Source organism: Sinocyclocheilus rhinocerous, unplaced genomic scaffold (genome assembly GCF_001515625.1).
Source record: "Sinocyclocheilus rhinocerous isolate Xijiao unplaced genomic scaffold, SAMN03320098_v1.1 scaffold1822, whole genome shotgun sequence".
In the NCBI taxonomy this organism is placed as follows: domain Eukaryota; kingdom Metazoa; phylum Chordata; class Actinopteri; order Cypriniformes; family Cyprinidae; genus Sinocyclocheilus; species Sinocyclocheilus rhinocerous.
Genome location: NW_015638936.1, coordinates 493,779 through 507,771, shown reverse-complemented (window position 1 = coordinate 507,771; position 13,993 = coordinate 493,779). Strand labels below are relative to the sequence as shown.

Sequence of the window (13,993 nt, the reverse complement as noted above, 5' to 3'; positions counted from 1 at the left end):
TTAATCGCATCCAAAATAAAAGTTTTTGTTTACATAATATACGTATGTCTACTGTGTGTATTTATTATTATGTATATATATAAATACACACACATACAGTATATATTTTGAAAATCTTTACATGTATATTATTATATTATATATAAATATATTTAATTTATAAACATAACATATTTTTCTTAAATATATGCACACATGTGTTTGTATTTATATATACATAATAATAAATATACACAGTACACACTATATATATTATGTAAACAAAAACATTTATTTTGGATGTGATTGCGAGCGATTAATCGTTTGACAGTACTAGTTATAACCTTTATTTTACCAGGAAAAGAAGCACATTGAGATTAAAAATAGAGTGTCCTGGCTAAGATAGACAGTAACAGAGCTCACTTGGGTTTAACAGATAACATCCATCCATCCATACACACACATATAAGTTGTGTATATACAGTATATATATATAAAAAAAAGGTCTCAATACATAACTAGTCAAAGCTACAAGTCACATGACTCTCTGGCTCCACCCTCCCTCGTTTGCATTGCAAACAATGATGTGGGAAGTTAAACCGGAGAGCTGGAGCTCGTCATTCCACCTGGTTTGTGCAGCAGCCTGTCGTTCCTGCTAAAAGTGTTCACATGCTTTCTATTTCCTCTGCCTCATTCTGACAAGTTAGTTCCAGTTTAGCACTTCCAGGCAGCTTGTGTGGAGCTCACAGCTTCCCTTCCTCTGCCGCGGTGAGTCAGACTGGCCTCTCCAGCCGAGATATTTACCGTCTCATGACATCACGCCCTGAGCACAGGCGCACCTTCTCCTGAACTCATCACTTATGACATCTAGAATGACTTTGTCTCCTAACACCATCCGTGGCAAGGTCAGGAGGGTTTGTAACTGTGCCGCACGGATCCGGTTCGCACTATAAGCTGAGGTAAATGCTGGGGAACATCAGTAAGAGCTCGTGCATGTAGATGCTCTCAGAACGTTCTGGCAAGCTTCTCTTAAAGTTATGAACAAATGTGCTTCCAGTAACATTAATAGAATTTTCGGTCTTGAATCTGGTCTTCAGTAACATTCTCAAAATGTTAGCACAAAAACATAATTCATAAATGGTTCATGTTTTTTCTAAGAACAAAAGTCATACATGATTGGGACATATACGTATATATATATGCACCCAACTTACAGGCTATGTTTTGCTAATGTTGGCATTATGTTATTTCAAAATTTTCTCTGAACGTTCAAAACTGTTTTAGAAATGTTTAAACAATGCTTTTTCTTGGTTATGGGAACGTTCCATTTTATTATTTTGCAAGCTTTAGGTGAATGTTATTTTACGTTTTAAGAATGTTTTTGCTTTGAAAGAATGTTCTGTTAATGTTACTGAAAGAAAGTGCATCATTTAAATAATTAAAAAGACTAGAATATTATGTTCTTGAAAAACATACTCCTTTTTTTTGTTATTTCTTTTTATTCATAGTTTTATTTGCAACTTTATTTACCAAAAAAATAAAAGATAATTACCGTGTTCATTCAGTGAACATCCTTTGGTATAAATTGTTATAAACACTTGCCCATTTTTGCCACAGAATTAAAAAAAGAAAAAGATAATTGCAACTTTATCAAAATTCTGACTTCTTTCAACACTGTAAAATTATTTTTTTGAAGCTGTAAATAAATCAAAGGCTTTTAGAGTACATTTTAAATGAAAATTTCTTTGTAATTGTGAAATTTACTAGCAATATCTGAGTGATAATTGTTTCTACAGTCTATGAAAAAAGGCTAGAATTGTGAGATATAAACTCAGAATTCTGAGTGCAAAAAGTCAATCAAAAATCAAATGCAATTACACTTTTTATTTATTTATTTTTATTCCATTGCAGAATAAAATGATTTAAAGGCAGGGTAGGTGATTTTGTTCAAAAACATTTTTTTGTTATGCTGCTTGAAAGTCTCTTCACATTCCGATAGCAATCACTAAGTGGTCTTAATGTGTTTATATGTATGTATATCGTCTGTGGAAGGCATAGGACCGTAAAATGTTCAACCAATCAGATTATTCGGTCCGAGGGCTACGATAGGCTGTCCTACCTGCCTGCTAACATATGTGTTTGCAGACTAGGTGAGAATGGACGGCGTTATTGTTGTAATATTATGCGCTTTGTACTGTAATGTTTTCTCAGCGGTGAATGAGACGTGAGGTAATCTGACAGCGTTGACGCCGTCTCTCATCGCTGGTTAATCTCTGTGTTTGTGGAGGAGGCGTGGCTTTGGAGAGTGATTTGCAGGGAGGGTGGGATCTTATGCTTTCAAAGCTAGCTTGCTATTGCTAGCCTCTCCCAAATCACCTACCTTACCTTTAATTCCATGTGTGAAATTTACTTGCAAAATCTAAATGCAAAAAACATGCAATAAAACAATTAAGAATTTTTTCAGTGCACCAAAATAAATGACCTTTGACATCAAAACAGACATTTCATCCTGCTTTTTAATTGTTGATAATGTCATTTATTTTGCCATCTTAACTCTGCACAGTTATATGGTTAATTGCATTTTATTTTTAGCCATTAGCATTGTTTTTCCCTGCCGCCTGTGACCCCATGTTTGTTTCTGACCTTTCAGTTGAGTTTCTCTGCGTTAGAGACAATCATCTGTGAGACTCAGTGTAAACACAGAGCATCCAGCAATCTGAAACAATCACATGTACTGACCTTGAAATGTGCAATAACGTGGCTGCAGTAATTCCTCATCCTCTCACAGCCTCTCTGTTGAATCATTCGTCAAGTCCAGAGAGTTTCCTCACATGCCGCTGCCTCTGTTCATTTCTCAGACAGCGGAAATCACACGAGCTCACCCTACCCTCTCTGTCTCTCTCCAGAATACCTTCTTGCCTGCTAAAACGGAAGAGGACATCTTTGCCCACTTGGGTTTAGAGTATATTGAACCCTGGCAGCGAAATGCCTAGTTTCAGTCTCTGCTCTGTTGAAGCCTGCTGATGTTCTGGACAGATTCAACACCCTCGACATGACGCTGATGCTGATTCACACCGAAATACCCGCAGTCTGATTACACCAGCCAGCGCGAGCATTATTGGTAGTTCATGGAGTTTTCTTTTTCAAATACACATACAGTGACACCCAAAAGTATTTGGACACTTTAAAATGTCTAAATGTCCATGCATTAGCTAATGATTTAAAGGAAAGATGCTCAAGCACACTTTTCAAGCAAAGCATTTAACAAAAAGTGCGTAATTTCTGTAGTGCAAAATTAAACTGCAAAAATAATGATTGTTTCCAAACAGGTTGTGCTCAATCACACAGTTTTCACAATATAAACAGTTTGTGGTGAATGAAATCAAATCCTACTCATGTGTTGTTTGGAATTACACTATTGTTAAAAAATTTTTTTACAAATGTTTTTTTAAAGAAGTCTCTTCTGCTCACCAGGGCTGCATTTATTTGATCAAAAATACAGTAAAAATTGTGAAATATTATTACAATTTAAAATATGTGAATATCTGTTAAACTGTAATTTATTTCTGTGATGATAATGTAACGGTATGTCCAATTATAAAATGTAAAATGGTTGCTTTAGACTTAGATTAACTTTAAGCTGTTGTTTGGCTAATTTTTTTCTCATTTGATTAAATGGTTATTATTCAACTTTTCCTTCTCTTAGTTTCTCAGACATTGGTTTAGTTAGTAGAGTTACATGATGTTACATCAGAACATCTTTTTTTTGTCAATAGACCCTTTGAACATTAGTGAATGTTTATCAAAATATGATTTAAACAACACTTAAAAAAAAAAAAAAAAGTATATATCTGTTGATTATAATTAAAATGATGTAACAATGTTACACTGTGATGCATCGCTAACAGAAAACGTTCTCAGAACATTCTCGCAAGGTTCTCTCAAAGTTGTAAACAAATGTTATTCCAATAACGTTAATTGAACGTTTGTTTAAAGTTATCTGGTCTCTAAACATTAGCACAAAAACATTATTAATACATCGTTTATGGAACGTTTTTTTAAAACATTTTCGTCGGACGCTCATTTAACGTTTTACAAACGTTACTACTTAGTAGTTTCACATGGTTTAGAGAACATTCAAAAGTAACATTCTCATAACGTTTCCAAAATAATAAAATGTAACGTTCCCTTAATGTTGTCTTTAGCATTCACAACCAAGAAAGAAAGCTTTTAAACATTAAAAAGACGTTCGTCTATCGTTTTTTAAACGTTATTATTTACTAGTTTCAAATGGTTGAGAAAACATTCAAAAGTAACATTCCCATAATGTTTGTAAAATAACGAAATGAAACGTTAGCTTAATGTTCTTTATAATGTTTTTTATAAGGTGGTTTGCGGCTCTGGTGGACCCTGAACGTGAACCTCCTCTGAACAAACTCAGGCATTCAGATCACTGCTGCACTTGTTTTTATAAATATCTTCCTTCAAAGATGATTTGAGGAATCAATCGTGCTGCAGGGCACCCACTTAAAATAAACTATTTTTAATGACGTGAGGCCAGATTTACAGGTTGTTTTAGATATTTTAAGATTTTAGAACATTTATAAAACTTTATTATAAAGCGGGTAGTTCCGGTGCTTGATTCTGATTGGTTGAGCCGCGTTCGAAGCTGTTGTAAATTACTCTACAAAGTAACATACACCTTTGTTTACGTTTGTGTGTTGCTCGGCAACCACTTTGTTGCAACCACAACTGATTCCGAGGAACTACATTGTTTGGTGGAAGAATACTGTTTTTATTAATATCATTACACTTTATTTGTTCTGTTTAACTCCGCTTCGCGTCGTACTTAACAACGCCCCTTAGCTGTTATAAATTCACTGCAAACCACGGCTTCTTGGGGCTTATTGCTTTAATATAATCAAGAAAAATTAAGTTTTTTTAAGCATTTAAAAACATTCAGAAAACATTCATAAATGATGTTTTAATAGGAACGTTAACCAAACGTTCTTATAACATATTCTTACCGTCTGGGTAGACATGTTGTGCTATTTAAACACTCTTTCAGTGTTTGTTCAGTTGTAAACACAGTGAGATTGTATCCCATGCAAACCTCTTCAACCTGTTTGTTTGTGACTCAAGCGCAACCCGTGATGTCTTGAGGAAGATCACAAGGTCTAGATCTTCCTATTTAAGGATCTTTAAGTAGAACACCTCCGGCGTTTCCAGGACTCGGCCCGAGGGCCTCTCTTTTGCTCTCTTTTTATCTCTGACCCTTTCCGAAATGCCGCAGCAGAAGCGAAGAGCGTCAGTCCTGTGAACCGGACTGAACCGGCTCCAGCACTCAAACTGGGTTAGCTACTGTTGTGTTGGCGTTAAATTACTTTACACTGAATTTTACGGCCCACAGCGACGCCACAATTCCCATCAGGCTCTGCTGTGCTGTGCTTTCTATGAGTAATCTTCAGAAACAAAAGCTTTATTAAATTCTGACTTTGCTAATTCCAACAATAGCTGTGATCCAAAGCCTAGTGAGACGCACTTTAAAATCTAAATTCACTCTGTTTACTTTTCATAATACATCTCTGGTCCTATTGTGCGCGGTTTGAGTCCAAAGAAGAAAAGTTTTCTGCGAATTCTCACCATCATCAATTCATGAACTAATTTTAAGTTCACTTTCTTACCACGTAAAAAATGTAGGTAAAAAAAAACACTTTTTTTAAGTGTTTCTAAAACGTTGAAATGTTGAGTTTTGTTGTCGTGATTGGAATGTTATTTAAAGGTTACAAAAACGTTTCTTACAACAACTTTTTCACCCAAAATATGTTATTTGAAATGTCCCATTTTCTTGTTGTAATTGAAGTTATTTAAATGTTACAAAAACATTCTAAATGTAACTTTATTTGAATGTTTTTTTATATTTTAAGAATGCTAAAATGTCCAGTTTTCTTGACGTGATTATCACATTATTTAAAGGTTGCAAAAGGTTACTTACAACGTTCTACTAACTTTATTTGCACACAAAATATAACGTTTTTGAAAAGTTTATTCTAAGAACGTTTAAATGTCCAGTTTTTGTACTTAGAATGTTTTAGGCCTAAAGGTTACAAAAATATTTCTTACAACATTCTACTAACTTTATTTGTACCAAGAATATAATGTTAGCCTATTCGCATATTTACATTTTTTTTTTTAAATAAATAAATTCTAAGAACGTTAAAATGTCCAATTTTCTTGATGAAAGTTATTTAAAGTTTACAAAAATATTTCTCACAACATTCTACTAACTTTATTTGTACACAAAATATAACATCGTTTGAACGGTTATTTTCAAAATGTTAAAATGTTTTCTTGTCGTGATTAGAACGATTTTTAAAGGTTACAAAAATGTTTAACATTCTAAATATAACATTATTCAAACGTCTTTTAAATGTTCTAACATAATAGAATGTTAAAATGTTCAGTTTTCTTGTTTTTATAACGCGATTTAAAGGTTACAAAAATGTTTCTTACAACATTCTTCTAATACTATTTGCTATTTGAACTCTTTTATTTGACCGTTTATTCTAAAAATGGTAAAAAAATTCCAGTTTTTGTACTTAGAAAGTTTTACAGTTCACAAAAATGTTTCTCACAACATTCTACTAACTGTATTTGTACACAAAATGTAACATTATTTGAACGGTTATTTTCAGAATGTTCAAATGTTTTCTTCGACGTCACGATTAGAGCGCTATTTAAAGGTTACAAAAATCTTTCTTAGAACATTCCGGTACAAATAACATGAGACCGTTCAGAGACTGTTGATCTCTGAACATTATGAGAACATCTATCAAACATTAATGAAGGTATAACAACGTTCCATAAACGTTACTTTAAAAACGTTTGGTCCTAACATTTATATAACTATTTAAAAACGTTCCCTGTTAGCTGAGTTCTTTCTCTGGTTGGATTTTTTGAAATGCCTTCGGAAAAAAGTAAATGGGAAAATTACTTTCAGAACTGAAGCTGAAAAATGTTTGCCATTGCATGAATTACATGTGAATATTTTCTGCTTTTATTCTTGCTTTAGTTTGTGATTTTGCTTTGTTTGAACAGTCTTGTATTATGATGCTGGTTAGAAAGAAAGTCTAGGACAACCAGGATTGTGTTCATGAGCGAATCTAAAGCCTGTGTGTGAGCAAATGGATCTGATTATCATCTGGACATGACAGTTTGGACACCATTCTGTGTTGATTTTGCATATTTGATTTGAATATTTATTTGTCTTGAAAATGATCTGAGCTGTAGCTTAGCAAATGCTAATGAAGTCTCAAGAAGTGCGTTTATGAGCTCTAATATTGTATTCTGTAATTCAGATGAGTTCTCAGCTGATGAAAGAAAAGTTTTAATAAAAGTTGGTTTTTGAATATGCTTTCAGCGCATTCGAACTTTAAAATGCTTAATGTGCTGACATTGAAGTTCTGCTCTGTCTGTCTGTTTTTAATAAAAGACACTTTGCTTGAAGCAAGAATCCTTTCTGTCTTAAAGCGATGGTTCACCTAAAATGAACTTTACTCATCCTGATGTCGTTTAAACCTTTGTTATTTTTTTTACTTCTGTAGAAGACAGAGATGTTTAGCAAAATCTAATCATCTATGCTTTGTTCTTGATACATTGAGACAGGGGATGAATAGCAAAATCTTCATAATACACTTTATTGTTACTATATAAAAATAATTTTAAACATTATATTATTTATTTAATAATTTTTTAATAATAAATAGTTTCATAAAAATTTAACTACACTATATTCTTACTATACTAAAATTAATTGTAATAATTATATTAAGTTAATAATTATTAATCAATTTAATAATTTATTAATTTGAATTACTATTTATTATTTAATTTATTATTAAATGCATAGAGGATATATTTTGCTAAATCTTCATACTATACCTTTTCTTAATGTAGTAATACTTGTGTATAATGTAATACTTATTAAATAACAAAACAATTTAATAATTTAATAATTATTTATTAATTTTAATAGCTGTTGTTATAATTTTTATTTAATGGTTTGCAAAATCTTCATACTATAAAAAATAATTTAACAAGTCAAGAGTTATTTATTTATTAATTTTAACCCCTTAAGACCCGAGAAAAGATTTTTAGGAAAAAAAAGTTTTTTTCATGTCTTTACATTGTTTAGAGCATAAAAAAAAAAGTACAATTTTTTTAAAATGATATGTCGTTCATAAGTTATGCTATGTCCTCGGTAGAGGACATCGGGACTAAATAAAAATAAATAAATAAAAAAAAGACATGAATGAACATGCATTGGCAAAAACAATAGATTTTTTTAAATCACCAATACATTTTTAGGTTGATTTATGACAGACAGTTTAAAAATTAGACAGATTTAAATGATAAATTACAAAATATTATCATATTTCCATAAGAGTGTCACTAAATTAATATCAGACATATTTGAAGACCAAGGAGAGGGAGTGGTCATAGTGAAACATCCAAACATGTAGTATCTCTGAAAAGCCCTGAATGTGCTCTGTACAGGACATCCAGACTTACAACTGTGGCATGTATAGTCTCAGAGATATTCACTAAAATATAATGTCCTCATATGAGGTCACAGGGTCTCAGGAGGTTAATCATTGTGTATTATTTTATTACATTTATTAATTTATTACACATATTAATATTATTGTTCCCTTTCAGTCGGTCACTCTCGACGTCACGTCGGATGACCGACGAAATTGGGATCTCGCTTAGAGGGACCAATCTACTTCGAGTGTAAACTAAGCGAGCCAATGCACATTGGCATGCGATTATTGCATCCAGCTGCTGCTGATCACAGCGTGAGTATAAGTAGGCAGCAGATGCAGCGCATATTCAGCTTTTCGCTTCAGAGCCGAGCGATCACATCGTTCTGCTCCTGACTACTCTACTGAGAGAAGAAGACTGAACGAGTTCAGCGCGCTCTTGGAGAGCTCTTCGTGTTGGCGGTACGGCGCTTCAGCGGTGGTGGTTTCCCGTGTCGAGTGGGTTGCACACAACAGGCTGCACTACCCCTGTGTGTGTTGCAGACGGCCATCTCCCCTGTGCGCTTCAGCACACTGAAAGAGCAATTTCCATACTAAAAGAGCTTCACGGGTGGAACGTCTTTTTGAAGACGCGTCTTTTTAAAGATGTCTTACCACCCGTGTGTTTCTGGGTGCGGTCGTTACCTGGCGCCGGGTGATGGTCACGATCGCTGCCTCACGTGCCTGGGCATCTAGCACGCTGAGGTGGCGTTTGTGGATGAGTCATCTTCTCATTGCAGGAAGATGATCATCTCGGAGTCGCGGGCCAAGCTCCGTTTCCTCAAGGGGCGGAGTTCCGTTGCCTCTGCCTCGATCTAGTTCTCCTCATGGCGGCAGCCAGGGGGGGCTACTTCAGGCAGTAGCGCGGGCGGTCTGAGGCACTCCGCAGCCAGTTGAGCTGCCAATGGAACGTGCTGGGCCCTCTAAAAGGAGCGTCCCAGCCGTATCCTTTGGTGCTCCTCCCAACGACCAGATGTCGATCAGTGTGCATTGGCTCGTTTAGTTTACACTCGAAGTAGATTGGTCCCTCTAAGCGAGATCCCAATTTCGTCGGTCATCCGACGTGACGTCTCCGTTCCCTCCTTCAGGGAACGAGGGTTACCATACGTAACCGAGACGATTTTAATCATTATTTTTAAGCAGTCTTTTGAAGTCGTCTGAAAGATTTGCATGAGCAACAGGCCCAAATTTAAGTCTCTTTTCTCTGACAATCTTGTAAATTTGCATATATTTAAATATTTAATGAAGCCATGCTGCAATAGCAAACCTCATTGGTTCTCCTATGTTTAGTAACCAATCACAACATGCCAAGTTTAAATATGCAAATTAATTTCTCTGTTTGTTTTCTGTCGGAAGAAAAATGACTACGCAAATAAATTAAGCTTATTTTAATTTTCGCAGAGAAGAAGCTTAGCAGAATATTCATATGATGCTTTATTCTTAATATATTAATATTATTGATTTTTATAATGATTTTTAATACGTCTTTTGAAGTTATGTGATAGATCTGCATGACTTTAAGTCGCTTTTAAGTCTCTGATAATATTCCCATCGGCTGCAACTCTCAAATCTCATTTGCATATATTTGAATATTTCATGAAGCCATGCTGCTATGCATACTTTACTGTACTAATAAAACAGACACTAACAATTTCTCCCAAAAAATGTGAAGTGTTAATTCTGTTAATTCAGTACAAAAGCACAGAGGAACGGCGTTGAACATTAGCTTTCTGAGCCGGCTGTAGAGTTGGTCTGTGGCGCTCAGGCATGAAAGTCAACGCTTTCTTGAGTTTCTCTGTGAACTTCTGCTTTCTCCGAGTCCTCGGGGCCTTGGAGCTTACAGTCTGTGAAATGAGGTGATGCCTTTAAATAGCTGCGGTTCAGGGGTCGTCGTGGGGTTAAATGATCGGCCCTGTATCTGAATGTATGCTATCAGCTCATTTACATATTCATGAGGGCCGAGAGCCTGCATTAGCATAATTATTATTCTTCACTGGTTTTGTTAAAAGCCTGCTGCTTATTAAACAGCAATTATGTTTTTAATTGTCATTTTGTGTGTAAAAACCACCACTGTCATTATCAACAGGAAGCCAGAATAAACCAGTTCTTATTAAATGACATACAATTATTTCACATACATTTCAGGATATGACTGCTTATTTGTAGTGTTGCTATTTATATACTATTATAGCATTTATTAATATTTAGAATTTAAGATTTTGTTTCAGTATGTTCAGTGTTCATTTTAATTTGAGTAATTTTGCCATGTCCTTTTGTCTTTTTTATATTTCCTTTTAGCTTTTATTTTTGTTATTTTAGTGATTAGTAATTTTAGTTCTTAAAACTTATTAAATTTCATTTATTTGCCAAGGCAACATTTTTGTAAAGTTTCTGTTTAATATCAATGTGTTATTTTATTTTATTTTATTTTAAAATTAATATTTATGTTTTGTTTTACTTTAATGAACAGAAACAGATTTAATAGTTTGTTTTAACTTGTAATATATATATAATAAAATTTTACTATGAGCAATACCATGTTTATTTGGAAAGGCAAGTTTATTTACATAGTGCATTTCATACAGAATGGTCATTCAAAGTGGTTTAAAAAAGATGTTTTAAAAATCATAAATTCATAAGGAATAAAAATACAAATGGATTAAAAAGTGATTTAAAATGCATTAAAAACAAACAAGAAAAATAATAAATAAGAAAGTGACTACTGTATTATTTAAATGTGTACCGTCATAGACAAAAAAGACAAAAAAACACACAACAAAATTACTATAATAATAATAAAAAAATCTATATATACATATTTAAAAGAAAATTAAAAATGTTGAAAATCACACAACTACATTCCTAAAATGAATTATAATAAAAAAAACTATATAGAAATATTAAAAAAAAATTTAATGACAAAAACTTTAATTATATAAATAAAAAAAGAAATGAAAAACAATATAGACATAAAAAATAAAAACGACAAAAACACACAACAAAATTACTAAAAACAAAACTGAAATAAAAACTAACAATGCTAAATAGACATAAAGCACCTACTAAATTATTTAAACTTTAACTAGAATTAAAATTTAAACAAAATATCAATAAAAACTATAGTAGACTAACACTGGTACCATAGTATTCTAGGAAGTAAATGAGAGTAACATGCCTTAAAAATACTGTAGCAATATGGTACAGTGATGGTAATGCTATGGTACTTTAAAATATACCATGGCACTGAAATGTATGATTATATATTTACCTGATGTAAATATATACCATAGTACATGTGCATAATACTGTTCCATGGCTCTTTTGTAAGTGATGTTAATAGCATGGTATATTTTGAGGTAAGAGTAAGTTTCCTCAGATGAAGTTCTGCAGTTCTTGTGTTTGTATGAAGATGCACTGAGGCATGTTTCATGTCTGTGGATCTGCTCTCTGCTTCTGTCAGACGAACGGGTCGAGTCTCGCGGGACAGAGAGCCTACATTAGCTCACAGCGCACTGAACTCAGGTCAGTGTGGAGCGAAACTTAATACAATTAAAGATAACTGCGGAGCGTATCAGCGCATACTCCTCTCGGTCCTGCAGGAGAAGCTGCTCGAGCCTGCATTCAGCATGCATTATGAAAGTATTCTAATGCATTCATTACGGCCTGTAATACACTTTATAATGCATTACATCAACTAATTCACAGTTATAATGCATTATAATACTGATTAGAAAGTATAATGCATTAAAGCACATAACAAACGAGTAATTTAATGTGTAAGGAATCTGCAAATATTATAATGCATTTTAACTTTGTTTACAATTATTTATGAAAAGTTATAATGCTTTGTAATGGATATTATGAATACCTTTATGATGCATTATATATAAAGGCTTCAAGTGTTACGTAAATTTAATTTATTACTAGTACTGTCAATATCAATGATATAATTATGCTTACAAATCAACATGGTTATTTTTAACTAAAACTAAAAACTATTAAATTAACTATTAAAAATAAAAATAAAATATAATTAGATGAAAATTTACATTTAACAAATTTAAACTACAAATGTTGCAACAAATAAAATATGTTAAAGTAAAAAGCAAAAATAAATGAAAGCAAAATAGAAACCAAAAAAAGACAAAAGCACATAACAAAATTATTAAAACTTAAAATGATAAAAGCTAATTTAAAATATTAACAAATACTAGATAGTACTAATAGATAGTTTGTACATATTGTACACTGCTCATCAGTGTTGTTATTGTTAACTAAAAATTAAACTATTAATTGAAAATAAAGCTGAAATAAAATAAAATTATAATAAAATTAGAAATGTTAAAATAGAATACTCTGCAATAAATATTTTTCAAATTTGGTTATTGAAGTATGCATTAACTATTTTAATATTTATCACATTTAATTCAGTGTTACGTGCCATTTCTTTGTAACTATTTGTGAAATTTACAAGCATTTTCTGAGAGAAAACTGTTTCAAAGTAATCTAACAGAAAGAAAAATAAATAAAAATTAAATAGAAACTGATAAAAATGACAAAAGCACATACAATTACTAAAACTTTTACTAAAATTATCAAAGCTTAAAAAATACTAAAATATCACTAAAATACATAAAATTATTGAGTTTTTGTTGACATTCAGACATTAGTGTCTATACTAACATTAACTAAAAGGATAAAAACTAGTTCAAAGTATTATAAATATATTATTATATTATTAATGTAATATTTTCAGTAAATGGTATAAGACGTATACGATGATAGTGTATAAATAATACTAAAATAGCACTGCAATACATTAAATAATTGAGTCATTTTCTCAGGGAGTCTCCCATTAAATCTCACTGCTGTCCAAGAGAAACGCTTGAGATGTTTCAAGCAGAAACTGGATCTCTGAAGCTGTTCTGCCACCTTATCCTGTAATCAAACGCTCGTCCGTATGCGCAAGCTGATCTGATCGCTGTGTTTGGAATCTAATTGTGTGTAATGCATCTCATTTCAGATGATGGATCAGACTTAATCTCAGGCTCGGTCGTAAAAGCGGTTTAATGCTGATTGTGCCATTTGTTCCTGAAGCTTCTGTTTTCATGCACACGAATAAGAAAGCTGCTGTAGCGTTTCTGCCCAAATCTATTTTTAGAGAGATAAAGGAAAGAGAACGAGACACACGTTACAGTAAACGCTTTCACACATTTGTGTATTTAGAACAGACAGCTTTATATGAATGTGAATGTAAAGCTTGCAGTAAAGAAGGTTTTAGCATTCCATCGTCAGCAATGGATGCTCTGCAGTGAATGGGTGCCGTCAGAGTCCAAACAGCTGATAAAAACATCACAATAATCCACAAGTAATCCACAGCACTCCAGTCCATCAGTTAACATCTGGAGAAGACAAAAGCTGAAACAAATCCA

General features: G+C 32.9%; 1 protein-coding gene across 1 annotated transcript in view; it reads left to right on the top strand.

Annotated features, from left to right (window-relative positions):
- dntt (deoxynucleotidyltransferase, terminal) overlaps nucleotides 1-3,363 on the top strand; it is a 138,328-nt gene extending 134,965 nt beyond the window's left edge. The window contains exon 12 of the mRNA XM_016565412.1: nucleotides 2,886-3,363. Coding sequence (XP_016420898.1) covers nucleotides 2,886-2,972 — 87 coding nt within the window. The 3' untranslated portion in view covers nucleotides 2,973-3,363. The remainder of the gene's footprint in view (nucleotides 1-2,885) is intronic.
- Nucleotides 3,364-13,993: the final 10,630 nt, after the last annotated feature.